The 19,715-nt window shown below is 40.1% G+C and overlaps 1 protein-coding gene across 17 annotated transcripts in view; it reads left to right on the top strand.

The window, feature by feature from the left end:
* The window catches only part of unc-13, a 646,812-nt gene that overhangs the window by 561,834 nt on the left and 65,263 nt on the right, over positions 1–19,715 (top strand). For 15 of the 17 annotated variants that reach the window (XM_076520791.1, XM_076520789.1, XM_076520790.1 and 12 more), the window contains one exon: positions 13,449–13,555. The exons of the other annotated variants lie outside the window; for them this stretch is intronic. In XM_076520791.1, the coding sequence (XP_076376906.1) occupies positions 13,449–13,555 (107 nt within the window). The remainder of the gene's footprint in view (positions 1–13,448; positions 13,556–19,715) is intronic. 17 annotated transcript variants of the gene reach the window in all.

The raw sequence follows: 19,715 nt of genomic DNA, 5'->3' as shown, positions 1-19,715 counted from the left end.
GGGAAGAGGAGCCTTGCGAATTCGAGCCTCGCGACTTGTTTTCATAGTTACCGATTTTCAACAATTATAAAAACGAGCCGCAAGGCTCGAATAATCGTATCTCCTCTTCTCAAATTGTCCATTTTTGTGCACAATCTCAGCGTCAATTACATTACTGTATATCGTTTCGAAGTTCCGAAACTCGATGTACAATAAAAAAAATAAGCCGGTCATTATATTTCAAACAATCTAATATGTCTCGCAAGAAATTTGGGAAACAAATAATTCCGACAAATAGACGGTCACAGGCGTTAAAAAGATCGCCGAGTTTACGCCGAAAGCAGAAATTTGATGGGAGCGTATTACCACGACAAACGACCGAAACGTTTCCATTGTTGGAGCTTGCACGTTCGTTGGAAATGCACAGAGGTGCTCTGCCACAACGGCGGAATGTAATTCGACCGTCGACACAGCACGAAATAATATAAAATTCACAGAACGAGCATCGAGCACGTGTCTCCTTGGCATTTCGTACAGCTGTTAACTGATTCCCTGTACTCGGTGCCATTTCACGTGACGATTTGCTGAGCAAACACGAAAGCTCAGCGGTGGCCGACTGCACGGTAAATTCCGCAGGCTTATAACCGGATGTGTAATCTTGATTGATCGGAGATGGCCACCCCTTTACAAATCTGCATCATCCTTTTGACGTCGCCTCGAACCGGAGCATGGTACGGCGGATCCTTCGACCGAAGAACGTTCATTTATTTCGCGCCTGTCAACAGGAAGCTGCCGCTACAATAATAATGGGTCGATAGCAGTCCGAGGCTGTATTACGGGGCCGGTAGGTGGAATATTAAACTCGCCGGATTGAATTACCGGTCCCGGACAAATCCGAAAACGCTCGACGCGATCGGGATGATAAATTGGATAATGAAACATTGTAATATTTACTTTGCTCGCGCGCAACGAGAGATTCTGATGTACGCCGAAGTCCGTGAATATTATTATAAAATCGAAAAACAATCCTCGGCGACGCACGTGACGATCTCTACGAACGACTCGATTTAATCTAATCGAAGCTGCGAGAGAATATCTGCGATCGAATCGTACTCGCGTTTTCATAAAAGAAAATTGTATATCAATTTGGGAAACTGTCGCAATAAATTCGAGTGGTTCGAGTACGTTTCTTTCGTGGTACATGCCGAAATGATTTGATATATTTTTCATTTCGAATATCCTGATAAATGTAACAAACAGGAGAAATATCGGTGCCTCTATTTTCTGTATTTCGATGTTGGCAGCTGCCTGCGAGTGTTTGAAATTAGAAAAGATGGAATTTACAGAATCGCTGAAATATCTGGCAACGTAAGATTTCCGGAAAATCAAGCAGCCGTCATCAGATTTACGATTAATCAGAGATAGTGCTCGCCGTTGCGTTCGAGTTACGTCCTCGTCGCAGAAACTTGTTACACAAATGCGGATCAGTTTCGTCATGCGCTCACTTTATTTGCCCTAATGAAACGTCGTACGGTAGGTTTACGACACACGGGCCAGCTTTAGGTCCCGTCCGCAACCATTTTTCGCCAATTACCCAAGAACGATAAAAATCGTAGTGTCCTCGCCAACTTCGAAGCCCGTAAACAAATGGAGCTTGCAGAGAGCGTCGTCCACGCATTTTTAGTGCAACGGGGGAATTGTAAAACCTACGAAAGTGCGTGCACTCGGTAGAAATGTTTCGAGATCCGCAAAAATAGCTGAAATTATATGCTGAAGTTATACGAGCTATGGGAAAATTGCGGAGCTTGTAGAAATGTTTTGGGGCCAACGAAAACAGTGGAGATTCTATGATGCAGTTATAAAATCTAGGAAAAATATTATACAGCCTTTAGAATCAGTTCAGAGCCCATACAAATAATGTGGAATGTATGAAAAAGTTATGAAACCGACGCAGGAATTATAAAGACAAGATACAAAACCTGCGCAATATGAAAAAATTGTAAAGAAAAGATTGTTCGTCGTACGAAAATTAGATGGAACCATAAAAATAATAATCCGAGACGTAATGTGGTTTTTTAATCGAAGCATGATATATTGTATTGATATTAAAATTGATATTAAATATTATATATATATTGCTATATATATAGATTCACACTTTTAATATCAATTTAATATTTAATATCAAATTATATATATAATTTGATATATATTTCTATATTATATTATATTTTATTATATTATTATATTATATATATATATATATATATAATATACGATTCACACTTTTAATATCAATTTAATATTTAATATCAAATTATATATATAATTTGATATATATTTCTATACTATATTATATTTTATTATATTATTATATTATATTATATTTATATATTATTATATTATATATTTCTATACGGTTCACACTTTTAATATCAAATTATATATATAATTATAATTATATATAATTTCTGTTGACAATACCAGCACAATCAAGGAAGCAAGAAATTCCTTCAATTCTAACAATCTAATCAGCGATTCGCAAAACGAGATATACAAACACTAAAATATAACGCTTCAACAATATTGAAATTCCAGGAAATAATAACGAGATAAATGTAGATCTAAGGTACATTGAAATTCCATTTGAGAGTGCTGAGAAATTTTGAACAAAAAATATTCGGCATAAGAGTGGAACCAGAGAGATGGATACATTCGAATCCCTCTCTCCTACGTGAACTCTCGTAGAAGGTATATTCTCTACCAACACCGTAGTATATTTAACAGGAAGGAAGCAAATTGTACTATCTCGACTAAGAATCGGGCATGCTGAAATAACCCATCGGTACATGCTCTCTGAAACAGATAAGCCACTTTGTAACAACTGTAACACTGAGCTTGCAATTAAACAGAATATCCTAATATATAATAGAATATTCTAATAGAATATCCAGTGTGCAACAATATCAGAAATAAAGTAAAAATGCCCAGTACCATCGAAGAATGTTTGGACAACCACAAACAAACAGCAAAAGTTATGTAACATTTAGAAGAAACCAAATTGTTCAGCGAAATTACATAGTAACTTAAGGAGCCTAAATTAAGAAAAAACACTGAGCTTGCAATTAAATAGAATATCCTAATATATAGTAGAATATTCTAATAGAATATCCAGTGTGTAACAATATCAGAAAAAAAAAATAAAAATGCCCAATATCATCGAAGAATGTTTGGACAACCACAAACAAACAGCAAAAGTTATGTGACATTTAGAAGAAACCAAATTGTTCAGCGAAATTATATAGTAACTTAAGGAGCCTAAATTAAGAAAAAACACTGAGCTTGCAATTAAATAGAATATCCTAATATATAGTAGAATATTCTAATAGAATATCCAGTGTGCAACAATAGAAAAAAAAATAAAAATGCCCAATATCATCGAAGAATCTTTGGACAACCACAAACAAACAGCAAAAGTTATGTGACATTTAGAAGAAACCAAATTGTTCAGCGAAATTATATAGTAACTTAAGGAGCCTAAATTAAGAAAATAAGTAATAAAAATGTAATGCAAATGTATATTACACTGCATGCAACCCTACGAATGTTATCCCACAAATGGTCGCTAATAGCAATGAAGCAGACGCGACATAAAAATGAACGAAATTAAAAAGAGATATAGAAATGTTGCCGAATGAAGATACAGAATAGATCACGTCGAAGATAGCTCATAAATTTCCGAATCGTTTTTGACAACGCACGACGTGTACACGAACATTTTTTGATTGATGTCTAAGCGATTTAGTATGCTGCGTATGGTACGTGATATCAGCGACGCAAACGCATATACAACATAGTCATCTCGTCGGAAAATATTCATGGTCAATGCCGTATCTTCGTGCCTGTCAATCTGTACCATATTTCCTACGGTATTTTACGAGCGATACGTATATCGAAACCGATGCCAGTATTTTCCGCCTGAAAAATCTCCTGTTTTTTTGTTGGTCGTCAGAAAAAATATGACATTGTCCGACAGAAGAGCGTCTAGCAGAATCGCCAATTCATTATCCGACTCGTTCGGAACGTTCTCGTAAACCCTCGATACACGTACGCGTGCATGCATAAAGCACCACGTGGATACCGTTTCGAGAAGCTAAGGTTCTTATGTCTCCAGATTACACGGCGCGTTCGCGATCCACCTTTCATTATTTACCGAAACAATGCCTGTATTCAGATATTCCGCAAAAAAAAAAGAAAAATCAGGTCGACGTGCAAATCACGGAGGAACAACGGGGAAATTTGTGGCGAGGGGATGGACGCACAATGGAAATTGTAAATAGTTTTCCAAACGCTATGGTAGAACGAAACAAAGGGGCTGCGCGTTGCTGTCTTCTTTTTCAATAAAAATATGGTAGCACGGCGCTCGTCGCGTCTAAGAGAGAACGCCGACAGCGACACGTTTCTTTCTTTACGCTTATCTTCTCGATCCGAGTTATTATTCCACCGAGACGAAAATGTAGGGTACCACATAATAAAGGGGGGGAAAAAATGGCTCGCACTTCCCAGTTTCAAACGACCCTCGTACATTTTGAAACGGATGCGATAAAAATATGCGACGCACTTACTCGCCGGGAGCCCGAACTGTGCCGCGAGCCGCGCGCGAAACATATTTTGCACGGCAAAAACGGAGAAATGGAAATACACGTTGGCTGGACTTGCCTGAAACCGTACGTTGGATCTGCGGAAGCTACGAAATGTGTTCCGTTGTTGAATTTCTGATTTTCGGAAAATGTTAGATTCGTAATCAAAAGTCGCGCGACGATCAATCTATCATTCAACGATAATAATAATCAACGATAATGCTCGCTGCGTATTCTTATCTAAGATATTTATCAAGATAAGTTTCTCTCGAAAAATACGAGAATTTGAAACGACTCTAAAAACGTCGAAGCGTCTAAATGTTGACGTATAATTTTTTCACCGTGTTATGGAACAAGTTCAATTGTGTAATCAATATTTGTTAACCTCGTGACAATCTTTACATTTTTATAAAGTAAAGAGTCATTGTGAAAGATCCCTCCATCTGAATATGTAGAATTAATAGGGAAAAAATATTTATACAAGTTCAATTGTGTAATCAATGTTCGTTAACCTCGTGGTATTATATACATTTTTATAAAGTAAAGAGTTATTGTAAAAGATTCCTCCATCTGAATATGTAGAATTAATTGGGAAAAAATATTTATACAAGTTCAATTGTGTAATCAATATTCCTTAATTATTTCATTATTATTCCTTAATTATATTAACCTCGTGGTATTCTTCACATTTTTTATAAAGTAAAGAGTTATTGTAAAAGATTCCTCCATCTGAATATGTAGAATTAATAGGGAAAAAATATTGTTGCGTTCTTCAATCGTTTGTAAAAACAGTGAAAGTAAAACAATTGAAGCGGATTTATTGTACGTTTCAAGTAAAATTGAACGTTAAAAAATATGAGTAGAAACATACATATTCCAATTATAATAGAAACACCAATACTATTACAATAATATTAGTTACAATAATAATAATTAATATTAGTTACAATAATATTAATACTTGTTGCCAATTCGTTATCCAACCAACAACTATCTATTGTTTATTGGATCTACTGAAATCTCTTTTCGCATGTTCGTAATCTTACAAATTTCATTTTCTCATTAATATTAAACAGCAAAGGAAGTACATTCGCGGCACCTTTTGTAATAAACATTCTAAAATAACCTGTTTCCATGGAATTTATATTTTACAAATTCTGAGATAACTGTTACATCAAGACGCTTTTTTAAAAAGATCCCCAAGGGTAACATTTCTTCTTTCCGCAAAAATTCCAAGGGAACAAATATTTTCTTGGACGAAACGCGCGCGTAAGTTTGCCAAGGTTTTTCTTAAGAAGAAGTATCAACTATTGTGGATCCCAAAGGAGGAGCGAATATTTATCATCCCTCCTCGTTAAATTTGTTATTTCTTGACGATTGTGTTGTACATTTGCGCGTTAATTTAAAGCACGAGATCATGAACGAACGACGATAGATCAAATTGAAACGGATGAAACAGATGAAAACCGTGCGAAAGTATTTTACACGATTATTTCTTGGAGTTTTCAGTCTTTGATTATTATTTTTTCGGCGAACCAAATTCTGTTTCGATTCGATTCGGCGATCGAGGTCCGCCAAGTGCAGCCAGCATTCGCGCGATTGACTTAAACGTGACAGCGGGGCATCGATCAGACTCATTATCAGTTATTAAGTAATCAAGGCCCGGTGCACAGGTCGAAATTGCAATTTCCGTGACTGCCAGCCGAGAAAATCGCCGGTGTTCCCAAAAGCACGGAGCTCTATCGGTCATTACCGCTGTTCGGTAGCTTTCCTTAGGTATAAACTGACTGGCTAATAATAATGCAATTGATCAAGCTGATAATTCCACCGCACATGGCATAATCGATACGACGCCACCCCTAATCGTATCTTCTCACGCTGCGAAATTAATCAACGATGCAGCTACCCTCCAACAGCTATTACTGGCGATCCATCCCTCATTAGCCAGGATTCCCTAATTATACGACACTAGTCTGAATTAGTTAATGATGCGGTACTATAATCCATGTACGCGGCTTCCATAAAATCATACCGTGGAAGAACCATCGGCGACCATAATCGGACCGCGGATCTTCGTGCCAGTTCCCGTTTCATATCGAATTCTACAAAGAACTGAAATAAGCTCTATTTTCTCTCATCGAGTGAAAGACTTTTCACGGTGAGAATAAAGTAGGAATTATTATTAATTCTTATTCAGTGAATTGCATTCTGGTATTTCAGAAATTTGCCTGTGCCATGAATGCGTAAGGATCTAGTTATAAATAGAATCGTAGGATAAACATTATTTATTTGATTGAGATGCAAATAATAATAATTAAATGACTGAGATGCAAATGATTGAGATGCAAAAAATAATAATTGTAATACTCGTAACCAGATTTTATGCATTTATGATAAAAACGAATAAATCAAATGCAAGACGAGTTTAGAAATATTAGTTTAAAAATACTGTTACATTATTTCCAGTTCATTAAAGTTATTAGGAGAAGCTAATGTTGTGTGGCTCAATGTTTGTGTGGTATTTTTATCTGACAATTAATGCAGAGCCACTTTTTATTTCGAGGCTTACTATAAACAATAAACACAAGTTTCTGCTGTGGATCCCTTTCACAAACATTTTTAGGATAATTGCTTTCTGTGGTTCTTGATATGAACTCTCAATACGTCGAGGTCGAACTTCCAATTCCATAAAATATAGTAGGTTCCGTGTGAGAGACGAATCAAGTATATACAATTCATCGTCAAAATTGCATGTCGATGGAAAATCTTTCACTTTGACGTCCATTTATCAGCCTGCCGTTCCGTTAATAAATTCTACTTTGTCGTATACGCGCATTACTGGAAATATACTGCATAATATAAACCATATTCCCAAACCATATTTCGAATACATCCAATTATCGAAGTATCAGCATATTAAAAATTTGATTAAGAAATTGCTACGTACATTTAAACGTTGATTTACTAAATTATCACTATTTTCTCGCAAAGCGATTCACCGTGACAACAAAATTCTTCGATAAAGTACTTCGAAAATGAACTTCTGTCATACACTCTTAAATGTGAGGACATAATGTCTCCCTAACTGACGCACAGATTGTGCACAAAAATGGACAATTTGGGAAGAGGAGATACGATTGTCCGAGCGCTGCATCTAGTTTTTATAATTGTTGACAATCGGTAACTATGAAAATGTGTCGCAAGGCTCGAATAATCGGATCTCCTCTTCCCAAATTGTCCAATTTCGTGGACAATCTGAGCGTCAATTAGGGAGACATTACTAATATATATATCTTTTTTATTATAAAGATTTTTCAATAAAAAAAAATATATATATATAAATATCTCATATCGTCAGAATTTTATTAAAAAATCTTTGATAATGAAAAAGAGTCATTTACGATATCCGCGCATAAATACCGAGACAAATCTGTGACTGGTGTCAACGGCAGCTCTCTAAATATCGCATAACTCTAAAGATCATATTCTAATTCGAGTGAAAAATCCCTTTTGCGGTGAAACATGTAAGGGTAGTTTCCTGTTCTAGTAAAAAAAGAAAAGCACAAAGCAAAAATCAGATTTCGCGAACAAGAAATCCATAAAATAATCGCGTTTCTAATGAATAACTTCCAACTGGACAAGATTTCCGAAGTTTTCTTGGCAAAAAGACGTCTTCGCGACGCTCGTCGAGTTGTATACACCCTCCAATAAATTGCTGGCTTGGTAAAAAGTATTTCCATCCGTCCATAAATAAAGGGAAGAAACTCGTGTACCTTTCCACGAGATTTCAAGCGGCAGTCGCTTCAATTGAAGCACCATCTTGAAACGGCTGCTCGTTGTATTTCGGTCTTGAGAGTCGAAAGGATCGAAGAAGTATCGGTCGAGCACGATCTAAAATCTGGATGAAAAGCCGGCGAGTGGCCGGTGTATAGGTTAACAGGGATCAGGGTTAATTAATATCGCCACCCCGTCGAGGAATATTCCCCGCAGTTGTTCGGGCTGATAACGCGGGGTCGCCGATCGATTAAATATCGATCAATAATTCCGCTCGTGCCGCTTGTCCCGCTATCATACCACTCGATACTTTTCCACCTGTTGTTAATTAATGGAACAGCCGCCGCGAGCGTTAGAACAAATTGCCGGGAAAAGAAATGAAAAAGCTTCGTTTGCTTGGTTTGCCTCGGGTTGCTGCCGCGTTTCCGCCCGTCGTTTTGACGTCGACCCGCGGGAAAAGGAGCTTCCAGAGAAAATTGAAAACTGACAAACTTTGTAAATTTCTTAATTATCTGGTTGCCAGTAACGTAGGGGAATTATCGGAAAATGCTGGAGAGAATAAAATTCGAATGCGAGATCTTATTTATGTCGGCGACTGTATTGTAATAAGTAGACTGTGGAGTTTATGCGTTTGTGGTGAAAATGAGTGAAATAACGAAATTTGAAAAACATCACGTTATTTTCGGCATGTTAAAATTATCGGAAGAAGGGAAGCATTGTCATCTAGCTTCCACGGTCCAATTAATGGAACAATAATCATCGTTGGCTCTTTGGTAGAAAATCATGGCCTTGAAGTCGAGCACATTCGTAGAAAGGCATAAGATAAATTATCCGAAGGAGAAAACATGATATAAAGATCCTAATACAACATAATAATTAACAATAACACGTAGTAGGCAGCCTGCAAATATTTATATATTTATACAAAGAAATATCTACGTTAATAGACCATTTAAACAATTAACAATGATCTTACAAATAAGACCGAATTTTCATTTGTGTGCCAAACACGTGATAACAATCGCGATGCAGAAACTTCTTCGTTAAAATAGAAAGACAATAGAACAAGATACATAACTTAGAATTCCATCGAAACTGGAAATAAACTAGAAAATAACGTATCACTAGGCTGTGGATTTTATGCATTCGTGACGAAATTATCAAATTAGAATAATTGTAAAAGGAAATATTATTAATTTCCTGTTCCTTGCAACTGGTGCAGAATTTTGCAACATCGCACAATTCGTTGCGTACATTAAAAAGGATCAAAATGAACGGCCAAAGTGCGATTTTTAAGCACCGTTATGACTTTTAACCCTTTGCACTCGAGTGGCGACTCTGAGGCATCACCGATATTTGTTATACCACCTTTTAGGATAATTTTGATATTAGCAAAATTTACTTTTGAACAATTGTTAAGAGCGTAACTGTTGCGCGAGTCCCAATTTTCATATATGCATAAAATGCATTTCCTCATATAAAATAGAAGTATTCTAAGTTAGAAAAATTATTTTATATTTTCGGTTGAAATAGCTTCGCGCGCAAAGGGTTAATATCATTATCACAATAGTTGTACGCCTCTAAATGAAATATGTCATTGTCCAGGAAACTGCTAAAAATTTCAATATACGGTATAAGTGAATACGCTGAGTTTCACTTTTTCCCCGCAAAATATTCCGAAGTCCCGCGAAGACTCCGGTTCCTAAAACAGGCTTTGAGCGCAAAGGGTTGATAAAATCATGCATAGGTAATTTCCCAGGTATTTTGCATATTATCCTGTGCAGGCGCTGTACGGCGAAGCGCGGCGGGCGCGAGTGAAAAAAATTTCCGAGGAAAAAGGTTCGGAGCTTTTCATTGCTATCGTATGAAAGAAATATCGTTAGCCGAAGCCGGAAATCATCGTTTAGCGTGCAAAGCAGTGTCGAAGGGGGCTTGTGCAACGCTGCACGTAGATACACAGGACAATACGATCGGATAACGATCTCTTTGAGCGAAAGCCAAGGCCGACGTGAAAGAGGGAGCGGGAGCAAAGGGACGAAGCAATGGCGACCGGGAGCCAGGGGTAAAGATACGAGGACCGTGTGAAACGAACCAAAAACCTCGTAGCTTTCGTAAGGCCGGGTCTCGTCTTCTCTGAGGGCTGTGCCGAGGGGGTGAGCAGGCGCTAAAAATCGTGTCAGGCTCGCCTCTGTGTCCCGACGACTGGGTCGGAAGGTCGAAGATACGACGACGCCGGGATTTTTGGTACGCTGCCATCGAGCAATCAACATCCTCGTTAACGGACTGATCGATCACTGCGCGCGTTAATTACAAAACCATGTGTCCGCGGGCGCATTGAAAATATATCCCCGGATGAACTCGAGCGGTCTGCCACGCGATGCCGAACGTCCGCCTCGATTTATGCCGGACCAGACCGGGATATCGACTTCCCGATAAATAGTTATTTATCGGCGGCGACTGTTAACGGCGCGCGAATTTTCACGTCGGATAAACTGCCGCCTCTTTCTTCGCCGTCTTGACACTTTGACTGCCACGACATAAATTCTTCTTCTTCGATCGAAAGTGATCGTCAATTTTTGGTTCAGTTATTTAACCTTTAAATTTTAACCAGCCGTTCTTTATCGACTCGAGACAGTTTTCACGGATGTTGAAGAAATGATTTATTGCGGAGATCGACGCGAGAGAGTAATCTCAGTTCATAGTTGTCTCAAATTCTAGGTCTTCATTTCCGAAGATGGAATTTACAGAATTAATTGTTTATCGTTCCTTGTTATTAATTTTTTACCATTGATTAATGATTTATATAATTTTAATGTATTAGATTCCAAATAAAAGCGCAAGATTATTTTAATCAAAAGATCAATTTAATTCTGGATAAACGATCCATTGGTATTTTATTCGTAGCTAGTGTATAAGATAATATAAAGCACTTTAAATTTGCTTTTGTGAATATTTTTTACTTTATTATACTTTATTATATTACTATATTTAACTCAGTTATTTTACGCGAAAAATTCTCTCAATTACGAATAGAGTTTGTGGATGTTACATATCAAGTTTCGTTAACAGTTAGATATATATATATATATAGAGAGAGAGAGAGAGAGAGGGAGATATAACTAGAAATATAATATAATATAATATATGATATAATTCGAGAAACACATATAGTTATATCGAATATAGTTTTGTAGTCAATTTTTAATCGGCGAGCAATGTTATTAAATAAGTTGCTCTAATTTTTAATGCCTTTTATCAACACTGTTGTGACAGTCAATGTGTCAAGAGTTTACGGCAATAATGAAATTTCAAAATATCTTCAATTGATTTAAATGTTTGAGAACAAATCTAAGGTACGTTGTAGAAATACATATTTTCCAACCAATAAAATTGCTGGAGAGATTACTATAATTTTTCATGTTAGAAGCGTGATTTAGAGCACAGCGCGCGTGGAGATCGCGCCGAGATACACCGCTCGCATAAATCTTTGGGAATAGGTTCGCGTCCTGCGGTCACATAATTCTGGTTATGGTAACTACGTACCTGTCGGATCTTCGACTTCGCGGAAGAAAGTTTCCAGCGGAGACTTGTCGAGAAATACTGCGCGCAGAACTGCGCGGAATGTAAACAAGTCTGAAGCTACCATTTCCGATCATTTATAGAATCCAATTGAAACGTGTGGATAAATTTTGTGTTTCTGGAAATTAATCTTTTCGCTGGTTGCTACAGTATTCGCGGATATCATACAAAACTTGAAATTGACTGAAATCTAAGTTTTGTGGAAGTACCAATTTATTATAAGAAATTTGTATACTGATTAACATAATTAATTTCCAAGACAAAATAATGGAAAACATTTTTTTGTAAACCACAAAATTGATTCTTACGAAAGTAGAGAAAAATACTATTAATGTTTGCTTTGCACATGTTTTCTGTTAAGCAACAAAGTGTCAACATTAATAAATTATAAAACGAACTGCGAAAGGGTTAAATATATATTACGTGTAGAAATTAAAATCATATATTACGTTACGAAATTTTCTTGAAAAAAGAATGCAAGAACTAAATCGTTGAAACAATTACCGTTATTATAAACACGTTATGTTTGTGATAACTCGCGCAAAGCTTGTAATTAATAACTTTACATTACATTACAGTGATTTAAACGAATGGTGATTGAACGAAGAAATGAAAATTCGTCATTTTTGTTGCCTATACAGGATGTTCCATAATTATGTTGTGTGATTCCTGAGGTGATTTGAAGTAACTTTTTCCTTAGCGGAAATGCAATCCGCGGCTTCGTTTGCGAGTTATTAAAGAAAAACGCTGACCAATGAGAGGCGAGCTCGTCTAGCGCTAGGCTGACGAGCCAATGAGGGCGAGCTCGCTAGGCTGCCGAGCCAATGAGAGCGAGCTCGCCTAGCGCTAGGCTGCCGAGTCAGTGAAAGGCGAGCTCGCCTAGCGCTAGGCTGACGAGCTAAACTGGGCTTCGACCGCTCGTTGGCTCGGTCGCCTCGCGCCAACCGTGCTCGCCTCTCATTGGTCAGCGTTTTTCGTTAATAACTCGCAAACGAAGCCGCGGATTGCATTTCCGCTAAGGAAAAAGTTACTTCAAATCACCTCAGGAATCATCCCGTCCCGTGTGTTAACATAATTATGGAACACCCTGTAGACACACGTTCTTACGATTAAAACCAGTTACCTCGACCAGCGAACGGTCAGTTTTGCTTCACTGTATAAGCTCTGCGTCCAAATTGTTCAGCAACGGGAGACAATTTTCATTTGCATAATCGAATCGCGAGGGGCAACCTAGGCGGCACTCTAATTTCTACACGCAATATTTGCAAGACCATAGCTTCAAACTTAATGGACTCACATTGCGCGGCGGTGTCTGCGCGCACGGGGTGGAGGAGGTAGCCTACGGAGGTAAGGGGCGCAGAATGACACGAATTACGCGCTCTGAGAAAATGGCTCTAGCCGAACGAGGGGAACAGGTAGGACGAGATCTGGGCCGTTGGCACAGCTCATGTGAAAGAAAGTCTCGTCGGAGTTTAGGTCAGTCTTCGGGGTCGACGACGCGGCGCATACGGGTCACATGACGTCGGTGAAGCAGTCGGTTCTGGACGGTACCAGCAAGTGGTCCGCGAAGATCGCCATTACAGGTTTGTGGCCAGCTCGTTGTGACCGCCGGCCATGGCCGGTTTTGCACCCCTCCGCGCAACGAAACGATGAAACGTGCGGCGCTCGATTCTATACTATACATATATTATTATGATACATACATATGTGTACCACCTATGTGCCTCAATGTCTTCTTCTTATTATTCTTATTCTTCTTCTTCTTCTTATTATTATTATTCTCGTTATTATCATTATTACGAGATCTTTTTTCTGTTTATGGATCCACTCACCGAATATCCCTTTGTGTTATCCAACGATCCCCTCTATACATTTCGCATTCATGTGTTCTACTTATTATATCTGTCTTTCATTGTTTCTTCGACCCTCCGCATTCTGCGATCGATTGCATCGATAAATTCCGACGAATCTGGGATATTACGAACGTTCAAATTATCGGAGTCGAGTACAATTAGGTGATTTCTTTATAAATACAGTAATGTTTCTCTAATTGACGCCGGGATTGTCCACAAAAATGGACAATTTGGGGAGAGGAGATACGATTATTCGAGCCTTGCGGTTTGCTTTTATAGTTCTAAATTGTCAACAATTATAAAAACGAGCCGCAAGGCTCGAATAATCGTATCTCCTCTTTGCAAATTGTCCATTTTTGTGGACAATCTGAACGTCGGCAAGGGAGACATTACTGTACAATGGACAAAAACGAGTATTGTGACACTCGGTTTTTCTGTTATAAAGTAACACAGCGATGCAATCTACATTTTTTAGCACTTCGTTATATACGAAAATAATATGCTGGTTTTAAGGCGTTAAATATTTACCATTGTCATATAATGAACAAGAAACAAAAACTATCACAAACGTGATATACATTCAGAACCAAATTTCTCGTTGCTTTTCTTAAGGATATACAAAATAAATAACTATACAAAACATAATAAATATCTAATCTTCCATTATACAGTTTACATCATTTCTGCACTATTTTTAATGACAGGTCACCGACGTTACTAAACCGACATAATATTCGCTGCAACGTGTATAATAAAGATAAAACTAAATTGCATCAATATTTTCGCTTTATGACTTGCATTATTGCAAAAGAAAAAGAAACTGAATGTGCCAGTACCTTTTTGACCCAGTGCATTCAGCATGTTTGCGAGAAGTACCTAATGCTACTCGCTACTGCAATTAGATCGAGCGACTTGTACTAATAACAATAATAATAATTTAATGTCCTTTCCGAGTTCCAAGATCGATGTCGGATTGCAGAGGGTCCATCATAATCTGCTCCATGACTGTGATTATATCTTTATTATTTCATCATCGACGTATGACGCTCTGCCGGCTGCTGCTGTGTTGTACTGACTGTCACATCTATATATTCTATTGTATATTGTCTAGCGGTTTTGGCTGTGCCCGTTGTCGGAATGCACCCGTTCTTCGCATATGTGTGCATAGAGCTGTGCAGCTAGTGTGGTGTTCTGGAACGGGTTTCACGGTTCGCGGACAGAATTCTCCATCCCCTTCATCTCTCTCTCTCTCTCACACGCTCTTTCTCTCACTCTTTCTCTCCCCTTCTCTTCTTCTATTTGTCTATGTCTCTCTTTAATGCCCGGCCGTGTTCCCCAGAACGTGAATTCTTTTACCTTTTCTTCCTCGTTTATTCCGCGTATCGTCCTTGTTGTTATCTTTCTAGCTGTTCGTCTCTCACTTTTCTCGTCCCCCTCTCACCGACCCCTTCGACCTCCGCCCGGGCTCTTGTTAGCGTCACTCTGTCCGTCCTTTATCTCACCCCCTGTCTCTCGACGTTCCGAACACGTTCATGGGAAAACGGTCGCGGGCAACCGGAGAAAATTGTCCGCGACACCGTGACGCTCGTCCGAAAATCTTCGAACGTCTGCGCGGTGCCGTACGTCTGTGTAGAATTGCACTGCGCGCATCGGTGTGTACTCGCTACGCTGACAAACGAATCGCAAGTTAATCGGCACCCGAGGGTCGAGGGGGCCCGAAGACGCGTGCAAGACGCCTGCAGCAAGCGCACGGTTGTGGCAAAACGACGGACCGAACGCGGAACGTCGCGCCAATGGGGCGGACAACTTCTTCGCGAGGCAGTTCGCACGGGTTACGGTCCGCAAATTGGCCTCGTCCTCGCGGAAAGTGGACGCGAATTTCAGCTCGACACCTATATATATATACACACACACACACACGCATACATATATACAGGAGAGATACCGTTGCACACAAGCTTCGGATCGCGAAATGGTTTCGTTGCAACCGCAGCGAGAGAAAAGATTTGATCCTCGGTCGCAGTAAAATGAACGCGAAATCTCTTCGCGGACGATTGTCGCCAAAATTCCCAGCACACCCGGTACGTCGACGCTCCGCATACCGTACACGCTATTCTATGCTAAACGTTAAGGTACCCTTCAGCAACTCGGCAAGCTCCAATTTGCTTAATCGCAAAGGAATCAACGCTTCTCGGTCGCGCGACACACAGAACCGCATCCGCGATCAAAGACGAAGTAATCCGAGCCGCAAATACAGTGTCCAAGAAAATACCCGGTGCACGGTGCAGCAGCACACATACACACATACACACGCATATCAAAACACGCTCCCGTTGTAAATCCGCCGCTCGGTCGCGGCGACGACGTTGCTTCTAACGAGGTCATCGTCGCTGGCCAGAGAGACTCTTTTATGGTTTCCAAAGGGGCGAAAATGGAAAAAGTGGCCCGGCATGTAAACGAGCCCGCGGCGCCCGAACAACTTTTCAGAGCGGGCCGACGCGAGAAATACATATTGTGTATTCGTTTATTTTCATCGGCGCCGCAAACGGGAACGGGAGAACACGCGGGCGCGTTCTCAAGATCGCGTTACGTTCGCCTCGGGGACGGGCTCCGACGCGGAAATCGGGTTTGCAACGGGGGAACACTGTGTGCAACAGATATTATACACACCGCGAACGGAAATAATATCGTACGTGCGATGTGACGAACGGGTGCATATTTCTCGCAGGTCATTCCCCCCGAACCGCGCGCATCCCATTTCCATACGTTCCTTCCAATTACTTCGACGCTTTCGTCGATCGCGGTGGCGCGCCGTATTCGACGCTGTCCAAGTGTCGACTCCATAATTTACGCTCGCCATCGGACACAACAATATCGCGAAACGAAATTACCGGCGCGGCATCGATCGGACGTTTCCCGGCGTTCCCTTCGCGTCGTCTCGTCCGACCCGTTCGACCACCGACCACGTTTTTGTCTTTCGAGACCCGGCTGTGCCCGAGCTGTAGCGATGGCATCAAGTTCGATATGCACTCGTGGAACCCAGTCGAATCGATTGTCACTCGAGACAATGTCTAATTTTACGGATTTAGGGTCGATTCACATCTACGTGCCAGCCTCGGGCTGTGCTCCAAGTCTGATCAAAGCCGAATCATTCTTACATTCGATTTATATCGGAGTGTTCATACTACGCGTGCCAGGCTCGGGCCGTGCTCCAAGTTTGACCAAGGCCGAATCATCCTTACATTTGATTTATATTGGAGTGTTCACACTACGCGTGCCGTGCTCGCAGCGTGCCAGGCTCGGGCCGTGCTCCAAGTCTGATCAAAGCCGAATCATTCTTACATTTGATTTACATCGGAGTGTTCATACTACGCGTGCCAGGCTCGGGCCGTGCTCCAAGTTTCACCAAGGCCGAATCATTCTTACATTTGATTTATATTGGAGTGTTCACACTACGCGTGCCGTGCTCGCAGCGCTCCAGGCTCGGGCGGTGCTCCAAGTCTGATCAAAGCCGAATCATTCTTACATTCGATTTATATCGGAGTGTTCATACTACGCGAACCAGGCTTGGGCCGTGCTCCAAGTCTGATCAAAGCCGAATCATTCTTACATTTGATTTATATTGGAGTGTTCACACTACGCGTGCCGTGCTCGCAGCGCTCCAGGCTCGGTTCGTGCTCCAAGTCTGATCAAAGCCGAATCATCCTTACATTTGATTTACATCGGAATGTTCGCACTACGCGTGCCGTGCTCGCAGCGTGCCAAGCCGCCGGCACCGCCCAAACGTGTTCAAACTTGCAGACAAGCCCGGCCCAGGCTTGCTTCGCCTGTAATCAAAACAAAGCGAGACGGAACTACGGAACTGGTACGATGTGGACAGAGCGCGCAGTCTTTCGTTCCAACGTTGCAGGAGATAAACACCCGGGAAAGCATTTCGACTTGACAAAGCGTGCAAAAAAAGGAATCAATGAAGACTAGCTAGTAAAATGTTAAATTCTGAAGAAAGTAACGGCTTTTCAGTGAAACTGGTTGGTATCGCTTGACGAACAAATGAAGTCGAAAGGGAATTTCCTGATTCCTTTCGGCTTTCAATTGATAGTGTTACCACATTTTTCAAAAAGTATAATTGTATTGTTCAAGACGACCCATTTTAAAGAATAATGTTTCACACATGCGCTATCATTAATTTCAAGGCGTAAGCATAATCTACTATGTATGATACAGCTATACGAGTATAGTAAGCTTTTATTTAACTTTTATTTCATATAATGAAACGGCGCATGTTATTTTGTTGCAAATTTATAAATCAGACGTAACTTTGACATAATCCTGACATAACTTTGGCATAACCCTGACATAACTTTGGCATAACTTTGACATAACATTGGTATAACCCAGACATAACTCTTGGCATAACTTTCGGCATAACCTTGGCATAACTTTGGGCGTTTAAAGTAATGTTTGTAATTGAGTAATGTCTCTACAGTAATGTCTCTCTAATTGTCCACAAAAATGGACAATTTTGGAAGAGAAGATACGACTGTTCGAGCCTTGTGGCTTCTTTTTTATGGTTATCGATTGCCAACAATTATAAAAGCGAGCCGCAAGGCTCGAATAATCGTATCTCCTCTTCGCAAATTGTCCATTTTTCTGCAAAATTTGAACGTCAATTAGAGAGACATTACTGTACTCGTTAAAATGTTTACAACCAGTTACTTCGATACATTTTTATTTCCCGAGTGTTTATAAAGGTTTCAAGCATTCTGTTCATTGCCACTCGATCATACACGCTCGATGCCATCGCTACTCGCAGCAGTCGGTTCCCATTCTGCGCTGCAGAACGTTTCGACCGATCGATGGAATCGAGTTCACCAAGTTCGCAAGTTCATTCCATTAACATTAAGTAAACCGTCTTCGAATTGAGCTGTCCCGGGAAATAATAGTTCTTCGTCTTCGATTCGACGTTTCTTCGTCATCAACTACCTCCCATCATCTTCTTCATGGATCACCGAGCCCGTCCAATTCGATAGAACCTACATTGTCGTCCGTAAGTCACCGAACACTCGGTCCCATTAAAATTTGTAAACCGTTATCAGCGATTTATGTAACAAAAATGAACGACGAAGAGCTTTTTAATCGTCTGTAACGTAACTTTAAAGTTACGCGTTTGTTACTTGCATTTTTCGAGTTTTCTTTCGTTTCAGTGGTAAAAGAATAACATATCTCACAATACGGAAATGAGGGAGTTGTTTCACAATTTCGTCCACTCCGGAGATAGTGCAGCTTTAACGCATCGGTGCATTAACGCTAAACCTACCGCGGTCGAAGTGACCGCTTTCTTATTTTGCAATTCTGCAAAGTTCCGAGACTCTTTCGTGGAAAACGCTTGAATTAGTTATATTATTGGAGCAAGTTTTATAATAGAAACTTTACAAATTCCAAATAAATTCGGTCTTCTCACTTTTGTGAAGCAGTATATACCAGTTAGTATTACTGCTTGGTAGGTTTAGCGTTAACGCAACGAAAGTTCAACAAAGAAGTTGAGTAATTTCAATCTAAGACTTCAGGAATCTTATTCCGATAATCGCTATAAAATGTCTAAGAACACGTCCGCCGCTTAAGCGTGATTCGTTCGATCGGCTTCGTGGACAAACTCTCGCCGGACATTTCAAATTCTGATTTTTTGGCGCGAGTGTTCGGAATGGCTTGCGAACGACGGCGACGTATAGACGACGGAATTAGGGATCGAAGGCACAGCAGGTTCGTATGCGGAACTTGAATTTGCTTAAAATCCTGGCGGAACATGCCCCGGCTACCAACAAGCGGACAAATTCGGAAATCGTGTCCGCGCTCGTTAGAATGTTCGATAACACAGCCGCGCGGAAATACA

Source organism: Megalopta genalis, chromosome 4, assembly GCF_051020955.1.
Source record: "Megalopta genalis isolate 19385.01 chromosome 4, iyMegGena1_principal, whole genome shotgun sequence".
NCBI lineage: Eukaryota > Metazoa > Arthropoda > Insecta > Hymenoptera > Halictidae > Megalopta > Megalopta genalis.
The sequence above is the reverse complement of the archived record's forward strand: the minus strand, read 5'-3'. Positions and strand labels throughout refer to the sequence as shown.